At 35.7% G+C, this 13,059-nt stretch overlaps 1 protein-coding gene and 2 non-coding genes across 3 annotated transcripts; all 3 read left to right on the forward strand.

Moving 5' to 3' along the window:
- The first annotated feature begins 818 nt into the window (after positions 1-818).
- LOC103159417 (small nuclear ribonucleoprotein-associated protein N) lies at positions 819-5,071 on the forward strand. The gene is made up of 6 exons (XM_035441391.1): positions 819-979; positions 1,531-1,642; positions 2,518-2,670; positions 3,233-3,371; positions 4,810-4,935; positions 5,034-5,071. Exons 1-6 carry the CDS (start codon positions 849-851, stop codon positions 5,069-5,071), a joined length of 699 nt encoding a protein of 232 aa, XP_035297282.1. The 5' UTR covers positions 819-848.
- Positions 5,072-7,947: 2,876 nt separating this feature from the next.
- Positions 7,948-8,018, forward strand: LOC113838348. The gene has a single exon (XR_003488667.1). It is a non-coding gene; the product is annotated as a small nucleolar RNA SNORD107 (small nucleolar RNA).
- A 4,418-nt stretch (positions 8,019-12,436) lies between these two features.
- On the forward strand, positions 12,437-12,503 carry LOC113838347. Its single transcript, XR_003488666.1, has one exon. It is a non-coding gene; the product is annotated as a small nucleolar RNA SNORD64 (small nucleolar RNA).
- The last annotated feature ends 556 nt before the right edge of the window (positions 12,504-13,059 follow it).

Below are 13,059 nucleotides of genomic sequence, written 5' to 3' on the forward strand. Positions count from 1 at the left end.
TTGTTTTCAGTCAATGAGTATCACCTTAAGAGACAACTTTAGATGGAGAGGATTCTTAGATCCAGTTGCAGAACATACACAGAATACTTGGAAATACCAGCTTTTTATTTAATTAACACAGAAATAAAGATAGATAAGGGGAGGTTTTCCTAAATCTGGCATACTGTGGATCTGAAAGTATGACACAGATTAGCAAGGGAAAAGATGTTACTTTCAATGCCAAGTGTTGTGTTTGAGACCTAAAAACCTGGGAGAAGGAGGAAGAATAAGAGCTCAGGCTCATCATCTTCTTTAACAAGTTCAATGCCAGTCTTGTTCCTTAGTTCCTGGTCTACAAAAATTATAAGGATTGTAGTAATGGTGATGTGGGTATGATGGATTCTGGCAGCCTTTGGAGTGAGAGCTAATGGGGAATCATGAATTCATTGAGTTGGTGGTATGCATCATTTTTATTGTGGTAGTCTTTTTAGGTTTACAAGAATAGTTTAGAGTACAGGTCCTCTGAAGTTTATGGTCATTTAGCCATTTAGTGGAAGGAAAGCATGACAATTGTCTTTAGCAAGTCTAAAGGAAAACTAGGCTGAGGGGTTTCCATCTTAGGAATAAATTTTATAATTCTATTAGATAGGATAGGTCCTTACTTAGGGTTCTGAGAAGTACAGAACTATTTAAAGTGGTGCTTAGTCACTTTGATATTTCAGGATTTAGAAAATACAGAGGAATAAAGGGAACCAATTAAAGAAACATTTTTGTAGATATATGTAATAAGCAAGCAGAAAACTTGGCTACAGATGAGCTTACCATTGATGTTCCTTTACTATTTGCAGACTGTGGGTAAGAGTAGCAAGATGCTGCAGCACATTGACTATAGAATGAGATGTATCCTGCAAGATGGAAGAATCTTCATTGGCACTTTTAAGGCTTTTGACAAGCATATGAATTTGATCCTCTGTGATTGTGATGAGTTCCGGAAGATCAAGTAAGGCTTGTTTGGGCTTGAATGGGGAGGCAGGAGCAGTAGGTAGACTTGAGCTGGAGTAAGATTACATAGGGTGATTGAAGTGATACAAAGACTAATATTGCCATTCTGTTGTCTTACCTTGTCTGTTCAGGACTAGATCAGATCCTTATATTGTTATATCTATGTCAATACATGCAAAGGATGTTGGTGAAATTAAAACTTTGTCAAATAGTCTGAAGTCAATATTATTTGGTTATAATTACTTCAAATGCACTTGTAATTTTAGTATAATTGAAGCTTCAGGTTTACCTACCTTAAAGGGCTTTGTCGTGCCATTTACATCTATATTTTGAAACAGAAGATTATTTTGGGTATTTGTATAATGTCAAGGGAACATACTTAGGAAAATAATTGTACTATTTATGCATGGTAATTAAGTTCACAGAGTAATTAGGCAAATAAATCACTGTCTACATGAGAAACTTAGCACCAGATTTTGTCTTGATACCATTGATAAGTAAAGATCACAAAAATTTACATACTGATGTTTATTGACTTCTGATTTTTAGGCCAAAGAATGCAAAACAGCCAGAGCGTGAAGAAAAGCGGGTTTTGGGTCTGGTCTTGCTACGTGGAGAGAACTTGGTATCCATGACTGTGGAGGGTCCACCTCCTAAAGATGTAAGGAATATGTAGGGCAAGATTTACATGTTTTTTATCTTTGTTTTTAATTCATACATAAAGGGCAAATCCAGCAAGTGGATGATACTTCATGCTTGAATGTCTTATCAATATACATGTTGCTTGATTGTCTTATCACTATACAGTAGAGACACACAAATTATATATAATCATAATGAGCCTAGTACTTTAAGTAATTGCTTCAGCTGTATCTTTAGGAATGAAGGAGTTATTCATGATTTGACCTGTATGCTGGGTACTCCCTAAGTTATAAGGAGTGAACTTTTTTAAAAATGAAATGTTTCATATTATGTTACCCTACTTAGGGTATAACATTTTTACAGGGTTTTTTTTTTTCGCCTATGGGAAATGATTAGCAAACACAAATATAGTGGTCCAAATCTAAAGAATAATCACTGGACAAACTAGACACCTTCTCACATGTGCATAAATCTGCATGGAAATGTACTAAAGTTTAGACTTGGTCTGTGTACTTTATTTCTCCCTTCTGGTGTCTTCAGAAAGGACATGCTTAATGTGCCCAAAGCAATGCTAATATTTCTGGCAACAACATGCTACTTCTATTACAAGGTAAAGTGAATATGAGAACTGCAAATACAGAAGGTATAAGTCAATTTTGGGGGGGTAAGATGATAGTCAAGGAGTTGACTTTTTAAGTAAGGATATAAGTTTACGATCTGATATTAGGTATTCTAAATCTGAAGGGGACTACAGAGTATCTATTGTATTATACCATCATATTTATTTGTATTTGAAGCTAATAGGAGCTAGGATTGTACCATGTTTCCTTTGAATAAAATCACTCACATTTAAACAGTAGACATATTGTTTAAGATACATGTTTTTTGTTTCAGACTGGTATTGCTCGTGTTCCACTTGCTGGAGCTGCAGGTGGCCCTGGGGTTGGGAGGGCAGCTGGCAGAGGAGTACCAGCTGGTGTGCCTATTCCACAAGCTCCTGCTGGATTAGCAGGTCCTGTCCGAGGAGTTGGAGGTCCATCCCAGCAGGTAGGACCAGAACACGGTTTTCTAATAATGGCAAAATATGACTAGAACCTAGAACTGAGGAAATGTGGGAACATAAGTGTGTATCTATACCATTAAGTTGTATATGTTGTAGAAAATTCTGATAACTCACGTATGTATAAGGAGTATACCAGTGAATGCCAGGTTGAGAAAATTCAAAAGCTTATGAAATGGTAACATGCCAAGATTTAAAAACATGAGGGTGAAGGTAGATGTATTAGTATATGTCTTTGATTTCTGGATTCTGGAGAGAAGCAGATCTCTGACTTCCAGGATAGCCAGGACTATATAGACAGTGTTTTAAAAATAAGAAACAGCTAAAGAAACTAACAGCCATGCCACAAAACAAATCAGAGCCCAATAACTAACTCAGCAGGAATGCATGCTTTAGCATGGTTAAACTCCTGGATTTATTCCTCTTCAACTTCAAACTAGAGTAAGATAAGTACAAGACACATATTTGTAATAGGACATACTCACTAATTCTGTTTATTTATTAGAGATGAGTATTCCTCATCTTTGTGTTTTTGGCCTAACTTTTCAGGTCATGACTCCACAGGGAAGAGGCACTGTAGCAGCTGCTGCAGTTGCTGCCACTGCCAGCATTGCTGGAGCTCCAACACAGTACCCACCAGGGCGTGGGACACCTCCTCCACCTGTAGGCAGAGCAACACCACCTCCAGGTAAGGGCTTTATGATAATGATTTGGATTTCTAAGAGATTCTATCATCCTGAAGAAATTCCATCTCAAAGTACTTTGTAAGAGATAAGGCGTCATTTCTTGGCCTTGCTAAGAATTTAAGAACTATGCTCCTAGTTTTATTATTTATTTTTTAATGAAAATAGATTTGCTTATATATTCTGATTATAGTTTCCCCTCCCCCACCACCTCCCTACTTCCCCACCTACCCAATTTGACGTTTTTCCTTTCTCATTAGAATATGAGCAGGCATCAGAAAATAGTAATTAAGTAAACTAAGGTAAATTAAAACCAAATAAACCAGGTTAGGATTAAAAAAAATAGAAAAAAGAACTAAATTAAAAGCAGAAGAAACATACATAGATACCAAAAACACATTTGTGAACATAAAAAAACTCATAAGAAACAAAGTCAGAAACCATAATATATAACCAAAAGATCTATAAAGTTAAAAATTATTAATATTTAGACAAAGCCTTATGAGACAAAACACCTCCAAAAATATTTGAGTCAGCTTTGTGTCACCATCTACTGCTGGGAATGGGGCCTGTCTCTAAGAGTGGCTTGTATATACATTGAGAATCTTCATTTTTCCCTTTGCAAGTGATTATCCATTGGGAATAGCTTCTGGGTTACGTGTGAGGACTTGTGTCTACTTCTTCTCTCAGTACTGGTACTCTCATATGGCTTAGACCTGTTCAGGTTCTAGATGTTGCTACTATCTCTAAGTTCATCTTCCTCAGTTCTGTTGTGTCTGGAGGGCCTTGTTTCCTTGGTGTCTTGTATCCTCACTGACTCTTACAAGCTCTTTCTTCGTCTTCAGTAGAGTTCCCTATGGCCCAAGGGAAGGATTTGGTGGAGGCATCCCATTTAGGACTGAATATTCCAAGGTCTCTCTGCACATTGTCAGCCTATGGGTCTCTAAATTTGTTTCCATTTACAGGAGGAGGAAGCTTCTCTGATACTGGTTGAGCAAGTCACTGATCTATGCGTATAGTAGAGTGTTAATTATTGCTACATTCCTTTTGTTTGCCCTAGGTTCATGGCCTATCTAGTTCCAGATTCTTTGTCATCTAAGAAGCTTTGTCTGGGACAGGTTCCAACTCAAGGAGTGAAAGTTAAATACAACCAAGTAATGTTTAGCTTCTCCCACAGTCTTTTCCACCAGTGTGTACCAGTGCACCTTTCTTCCAGATTACCATTTTAGATGACAGGGTTTGAATTGACATTGCTAGATATAAATGAAAGATAATAGAATCTTTGGAATTAGGTTGACACTCTGGTATTGAAGTATAAGGAACATCATTTCTTGTTCACAATCTCTGCTTATTTCATTAACCACTGTTTTGTGCTAAATCATAAGATCATTTATTTACTGAGCTGACTTACAAAGGGATTAATTATGGCTGTCATTTTCTCAGGAATTATGGCTCCTCCACCTGGTATGAGACCACCCATGGGCCCACCAATTGGCCTTCCCCCTGCTCGAGGTACACCTATAGGCATGCCCCCTCCAGGAATGAGACCCCCACCACCAGGAATTAGAGGTTAGTGGCATGTTAGGATCTGGGAATCCCATCCAGATCCTTTAATATTTATATACTCATGATAACTTTAATGGAATTTTGTTATTTTTCCTTTCTAGGCCCACCTCCCCCAGGAATGCGTCCACCAAGACCCTAAGATATGGTTGATAAATATCAACCTTTCCTTTCCCCTGCATTGCGTCTTGTGAAATTGTGTAGCCTGCAAGCTTTTTGACCCCTCCTTACTGCATTAATTATAGCTAATAAATGCATAGAGCAATTGAATTGAGGTTTTCCTTTGTCAATTTTGTTAGAGTCAGAGTGAACCTTAATGTGTTCTGTGTGAAATTATTGTAAAAGAGTTAAATGTAGACATGTAGTTTACTCAAGCTGTTATCTTAGGATAAAATGGTTGTGAAATTTTTTCCCAATTCCTGACATTTATTTCATGCATTAACTTACTGGTCAAAATCTTGAAGATAAGGAAAAGTGAAGAATGTGATTTGCTAATATTCACATGGCACTGTGGTCACTTTAATATGTCACATTTAAAGATATGTGGAAATAGTTAATCAGATAATTAAATTCACTTAAATTATGAGAGTAGCATGTTTTTTATTATGATCATTAATTAAAAATTTGGAATACAAGCTAATACTTTTGAAAATGGTATTACTTTATTGATCAGGTTTTACAATTGTTTGTAATCCATAGAGTATGAAAGACCTGATCTAGGAATGAAATCAATTATGGTAAGTCTAAGGGTCAATGACTGGGCATTGGGAAACAAGGCTGTGCATGCTTGATATAAGCATATAGCACTCTAAATTTCATATTAAGGATATATCTGTCATCACCACTCGTGTAGCATTCACCAGATGTATTGAGAAAAGCAGCTGTCTTTGAATCATAGTAAAGAAATTTAATTTGAATTAGTTATCAACAATAGTTATTTTATAGTGGGAAGATGTTTCTAATGGTAATGAGTAAATTCTCTGGTTTTAATTAAAATAAAAGTCTAATACATGATTGTAGAATTTTCATCATTTCCACCACTCCTTCCCACTTAGTTCTTCTCATGTACTTCAAGCATGCTCCATTTCTTGACCATCTGTAAACACATGCACGCATGCACGCACGCACACACGGACGCATGCACGCACGCACGCACACACACACCCCAAAGCAAAAAAAAAAAGGTTTACTGGTTCCATTTTGTTTCTTATATATACATCTGTTTAGATTCATCATGTGGCGTTAGGTAAAATATTGTTGCTTTTCTTGAGGTAAACTGATTCTTCCTTTTTCATTAGTCAGTGATAGTTCTTCATCTGTGTGGGGTCTTGTGAAATTTCATGTATGTAGCTTTGCTGTTCTTTCTGGAGGTCTGGCTAATTAAGCCATCTCCCATGTTCTGAAAGCTGGTAACAGGAGGCTCTTGGATTTGGGATTGAGTGATAACAGCACATTTAAAAAAAATCTATTTTCTGATTCCTGGACTAAAGGCAACCTTCCACCTTTCTTTGCAAGTTAGAAAATAAATTATAAGATACCTAGATTGTAAGATGCTCATCTTAAAAAGATGTTTCGCTAGTGGAAGTGCCATTCTTTTTTGCCTATAACTTTCTGGGAATTTCAAGAGTGCTGTTTACTGGTGATAATTTGTATTATAGACTACTATAAAATGTTAGTAAGATTTACACAGATTAGAAATATGAATTCACATGGTAGTTTTCAAGATTCCATATACTTCTGATATGTAAGAAGTCATCCTACGTTTTTCTTTCAGAAGAATTTGATACAGGATCTCATGTAACCTGGGCTGATCTCAAACTCCTTATAGGCAAAGATGACCATAAGCTCTTCTTCCTCATCCTCTTAAGTGCTAATATGACAGACATTTCTAGCATTCCCTACCTCATCATAATACTTAATGAGTGCATGTTTCCTAAAATATTCTCAGATTAGTATGCACACTGATTACCTGTGTCTGCATAAATATCTTTGTTTTGGATCATTTAAATTTCCTTTTTTTTTCTTTTTCACTTTTTTTCCCACGATTCTCTATATATCCCTGGCTATCCTGCTCACTCTGTAGACCAGGCTAGCTTGAACCTATGCCTCTCTAGTGCTGAGATTGAGGTCATTCACCACCACCAGCTCATTAATTTTTTCGTTAGCGGAGCATATGGGGGTTTATTATGGGAAAAAGTGAAGAAACCCATGTACAAAGCTAGAAAAAAGAACAGTTTGCCTAGCAGGCATGAAGTCATGAGTTTTATTTCTGGAAACATAAATAAGTTGCATTGGTACACCCCAGCATTAGGAAACAAAGTCAGAGATTAGTAAGTTGTTCAGGTTCATGGCTGTATATTTAGTTACCAGACAGCCATTAATAGGTGATACCATGGCTCAAAAAAGAATTTGGAAGTTATGGAAACTTTCAGCATATTAGACCTTAATTAGGACCTCTCCATTGTTCTTAGAAGTCAGATATTAATATATTGGGAACTGGTTTCTTGGATGGGACATTAGAGGTAGAGAGTCAATTTTTAAAATGATAAGACAATATGAAGTACATGCCTAGAAATTTTCAAGTCTTGTTACTGTGTCTATAATCTAGTTATTTTAAAAAGATGAAATTGTTAAAATTTAGAAATTGATGTTTTGTTTTTGATTCTCATTCATTATTGCATTCTACTTCATGTTTATGTGTCATCTCAGAATATGGATTTTATATTATGTATTAAGGTGTGCTATTTATTTGTTTTGTAGAACAGTATCTAACCCTGAAACAGTATATATCTATCTTTATGTTATTTCAGTCTCATGTGATGTCCTTTTGTCAATATAGTTGATGACTGAAAAGAATTTCATCAAAGAATGTTATGAAGTTTCATGAGACTGAATACCACCCCGTAGTATTATAACAAGACTGTAAATACTAATAGCTGCATTTAAGACAGAAACATAAAGCATACAAGGTAATGTAATCTTTTGATAAAAAAGAGCATTTTACAGAGGCCTTGACTAGGTTTATGATGACAAAGGACCTTGTCTGACCATAATGATTTAAAGAAATGAGCTTGAAAAATTCTGAAATCTAGTCAGTGTGCCTCACTATATATTATTGCTTATAACTCTCAATAGAAAATATTTGTTTAGATGGGCATAGTGGCACATACTTGTAATCCCAGCACTTGAGGCTGAGGTGATGATTACAAGCTCCATGCCACCATATGTTGCATACAAGATATTGTCTTCATAATGAAAGCAAATAGTCATTATGGAAAAAAAAATGAAAGCAAATAATCGTGAGGGATGTGAGAACTTCTCAAACCTGGAAAATACAGTATTGCACTTTTCCATATTCTTCAATATTGTTTCATAAATGTTTTGAGATAATTTGTTTCTGCATTTTGTATTTTGTTGAAAGCAAAACATGAAATGTCCATGGATCACAAAAGACATAGGCACCTGTTGATATGGAAATAAGAATGTGTAAAAGTGGAACTCCAAAGTCTTGAAAAATGGAATGAATCATTCTGGATTTGTAAGTGCTATCAATCAGGAGGAAAGGGTAATGTTTACAGAGGATGTACATTGTGGAATGCGGTGAGTATGGCAAGAGCCTCTTCTTCTAATTTCTACATCTGATTAAGCTGGTCAGATACCATCATAACAAATGTTACCATATTATTACTTATTGAATAAATGTAGCAGTTATTAGAAATTTTCTATGTCAGAAAGTGTTTTAAGTGTTATATATATCCAGTAGAGTATTAAGAATCCATGACTATTTGGTAACTGAGTCCATACTCTAATGTTAAAGCTGGCTATTCCTACAATGCTTTAATATTTGCCTATATTTTGTATGTTTTACCTTATAACTTATATTATTAATGCATTTGTAGCAGTGTTTTAGCAATCTTTGTAATGTGAAAAAAACAATAATTGTCATTTAAGTTTACTGGGGTGAAGAGCATTCTCTTGATTACAGAGATAGGGAACTTTTACTTAAAAAGAAACCTAGAAATTAAAGGCACAAGACTACATCCACTAATGAAGAAACAAAGTTAAGTAGGAAGTATTATAGATCCAGTTGCTGAAATATTTATGAAAGTTTACAAGAAATAACAAGAGTGATCCATGGTATTGAACTCAGATTGTTAGGCTTTGCAGCATGTACCTTTGACCATAGAACAACAGCACATGCCTGAGAGTAGTGGTTTCTGGCGTTTGGGATGTGGGTGGCAATTTATAAAAGACTGAAACTTAATGCTTCTTTGTTTCATGTATGATTTTTTCTTTTTTCTTTTTTCTTTTTTTTTTTTTTTTGCTGTTTCATTCAACCCTGCTTTTGGATTTCACTCTGAAGTTTTTTTGTTTTGTTTTGTTTTTATTTTTTCGAGACAGGGTCTCTCTGTGGCTTTGGAAGCTGTCCTGGAACTAGCTCTTGTAACCAGGCCTGTCTCAAACTCACAGAGATCCTATGCCTCTGTCTCCGGAGAGCTGGGATTAAAGGCATGCGCAACCAATGCCTGGCTCACTCTGAAGTTTTGATAACATTCAAATCACTCATGTGTGTTGTTGGAATAAGCAACTTCCAAATATGTTAATGTTAGTAGTAGGTTGACATTTTTCTGTGATTCACAGTGATGTCCCGTTTCACATGTGTTCGTATGTGTCTTTATGCATGTGTATGTTCCAGAAACTATGTTTATATGTATGTTAGTGCCAACTCATGTTAAGGACAAAGGTGTCATCTTTTCTTTGCTCTCCACATTATAGAATGAGACGGGGTATCTTATTTGAACCTGAAAGTTCCTGATTTGGATAGTCTACCTCACTAACTAGCTTGATGTGGAGATTGCCTCTAGTGGTAGGACCACAGACAGTCTACCACACCCGAGTACCATTCACCTTACCTACTCTGCCTTATTTCTAGCTTTCACTTTGGAAGATCACACCTCTGCACACCAGGATATTTCAGTATTTTTCCCTTACCTGACTTATATGTAAAGTAGCTTTATGCATTGTTGTTTCAAATAATAATAGTTAAAATTGTACATTTATCTGGGTATTTTAGGATATACCTTTGATCCTGTACTCTGGAGACAAAAGGAAGAATATTAATACAAATTATAGTTAAACCTGGTCTACATAGTAAACTCTAGGCCAACCAGGTAATAAGACTACATCAAACTAGCATAATAAATTACACAAGTATTCATGGACTGTAGAATAAATCAAGTAGTAAGAACCTTAATTAAAGTATACAACACCATCATGGCTCTTAGAGCCATGTTTGGTATCTGTTAATAACAACATTTTGTAAAAAAATTTAGTCAGTGGTAAAATGTCAAGAATTCATTTAAAATGCTTGCCAAACATATTAACACTTTTGCATTCAGCTACAATGTTCTAGTCATAGGGTACGCTTAGAGTAGTGTAAGTAGGTAACTTTGTGCAGAATTCATAAGAGCATTAGTAATTTCAAATATAAATCAGAAATTGTGTAAACTTAATTCAGGATAGCCAGTTCATCTTTATTTGCTTAGAATCAAGGAATTATTTTTTTTTTTTTTGGTTTTTGAGACAGGGTTTTTTTTTTTCTCTGTAACAATTCTAGTGCAGCAGTTCTAATACCTGCTGTGTAGACCTGGCTGGCTTGACTTCACAGAGATCCACCTGCCTCTGACTCCTGAGTGATGGAATCAGAGGCATGTGACACCACTGCCTGGTTAGAAATAAATAATATTTGTGGAAGTCTCACATGGATATGACATCTTTTTCATCATGACACTGCTTTTCATTGAAAATCAGTGTTTGATGTAGCCACTTTCCTTAATTGTTTCCTTTGTGTCTGCTTGATAGCTTGTTTAAGCATCTGGATCAGTAATACAGTTTTTTGTTAAGGAAATGACCTGTATACCTAAAATACATTAACCAACCTATCCTAAATATCAGGAAGCCAGCTAACAAAAAATGACCTTTAGACTTATTATTAAATATGAAAACTTGGCCTATAGCTTAGGCTTATCCCTCTGGCTCTTATAACTTAAATTAACCCATTTTTATTCATCTATGTGTTGCCACATGACTCATGAACCTTTCCTTCCCTCCTGCACGTCTTGATCCCTCTGCCCTGCTGATGACTCCGCTGTTCTTCCTAGAGTTCTCTGTCCAGAAGTCATGCCTATCCTCTTTCTGTAAAACCAATCAGAAGATACCTTGGCAAATACATATCTATACAGTTGTAAAAAAATATTCCACAACACCTAAATGAAATATTTTATAATTTTATTCTCTTAACTGTCAAGGGAATGACAGATGAACTCTATTTTCTTTCAGTAATTAGAGGGTGATTACACTTTGAGTGTTTTTGAATTTCAAGGAACAAGGAGGCCTACGGAAAAGGGAAGAAAAGGAAAGGAATGATAGTAAATTAATCTTGGGTTAGTAGATGATCACTGATCATGGCTAATTTTGATAATGAGTTCTCAGTAGGTGTAGGAGGCAGTTCTCTGTCACGTATCAATTTTTTCAATGATTTACTTCTGGGAAGGGATGATTATTGACTAGTGTTTTGAAATCTTTAATCTCTTATTCTAAAATCTTTGATCTCTTATTCTAAAATCTTTGATCTCATATTCTATTGATAACAATGTGTTTGTCCCGCTGCATTTATTATTCATTTGCATATTTATTCAGTTACATTTTAAGTGGAAATTGAACTCAGTGGCCATGAGTACAGTTTCTTCTGTAGTGGGAAATGGAGGAGTCAGGTATTTGTGTGGGGTTTTTTTTGGCTTGTGTTTTGTCTTTTTGGTTTGATGTGGGTTTTGGTGATTTTTCCCTTTTGAAACATGATTTCATTATGTCATTTAGCCAAACTGGCATCCAGGTCACAATATTCTTGCCTCAAGCTTCCAAGTGTGGGAATACAGGCTTATTTATTTCTTCACTTTCATTAAGTGTGTGTGTGTGAGAGAGAGAGTGTGTGTGCATGCATGCGGGTGTGAATTCATAATGGGCACCAAAGCTTTCTCTGTCATGGTGTTCTTGTGGCAATCTGAAGTTGTATTTCAGGAATCATTTCTTTTTTACTTCATTGTCAAGTTCTCTATTATATAAAGCTTATCAATGATTCTCATGATAGGATCTTGTCCTTTGATAAAACAACTGTCTGTATTTTTAAATCTTGTGAAATTTTATGTGTGTGTTTTTGTGAGAGAATTTATGAATGGATATTGAGGCTTGAACTCAGGACCACCTGTATATCTCATTAGGGTACTAACCACACACTTAGCCTGCACTCTTCACATTGTTTTTGTGTTGTTAATTTAACTCAGAATCTTGTCATGTGGCACAATTGCTCTATCGGTGAACCATACATCTATAGCTTGAGTTTCTTTTCTCAACCTCACTGTCTTTCCTATGTCATCAGTGCCAAGAGACTACATACCACATTCCATTTTTTACATAGTTTTTGGTAAATACCTTGTAGAGGACCTTGGCTGGATTTATGATGAGCTGTGTTTATTGAGCATGATGAAATAAGGCTCAAAATGGTTACTCTGAAGTCTAGCCAAAGTGTCCGTTTAATGACTTAGGTAACAAAATTTTTAAACTTAAGTCATTGCAACATGGTATCACAATTTTTTTCAAGGAGACTGGAGCTGTAGATTTTTCCAATATAGTAAAATTTGTTTTAGACCTTTTACTTTTCCTTATTTGAAGTGCCTCTATACTCCCATCACATAGTAGCTTTCACTTTCCATTCCATTTAATAAAGAAACTTGAGAAGGACCTTTGAAGTTAATGTGGATCTTCTAGTCACCCAGTTCTTCCCTTTGGGATAATTTCTTGAACATGTTCCTAGTCATTCTGACTGCTTTTCCATTTACCACATTGAGATATTACTAGAATGTTAGTAAGGTATTTGTGTTGAGCTTTGGTTTTCAAGACAGGAATTCTCTGTGTAACATTCAGTTCTGGCTGTCCTGGAACTTGCTTTGTAGACCATACTTGCTTCAAACTCACTGAAATTTTCCTTCCTCTGCCTCCCAAGTGCTAGGATTAAAGGCGTGCACCCCCCACCAGTGGCATTCACTGATTTTGAGTAAGATAGGAATTTGATAT

Source organism: Cricetulus griseus, chromosome 3, assembly GCF_003668045.3.
Source record: "Cricetulus griseus strain 17A/GY chromosome 3, alternate assembly CriGri-PICRH-1.0, whole genome shotgun sequence".
In the NCBI taxonomy this organism is placed as follows: domain Eukaryota; kingdom Metazoa; phylum Chordata; class Mammalia; order Rodentia; family Cricetidae; genus Cricetulus; species Cricetulus griseus.

Coding starts and splice junctions, on each gene's coding strand:
- LOC103159417 (XM_035441391.1), top strand. CDS start 849: ATGCTGCAGCACATTGACTATAGAATGAGATGTATCCTGCAAGATGGA. Junction 980..1,530: donor GATGAGTTCCGGAAGATCAA/GTAAGGCTTGTT, acceptor TCTGATTTTTAG/GCCAAAGAATGCAAAACAGC. Junction 4,936..5,033: donor CCCACCACCAGGAATTAGAG/GTTAGTGGCATG, acceptor TTTCCTTTCTAG/GCCCACCTCCCCCAGGAATG.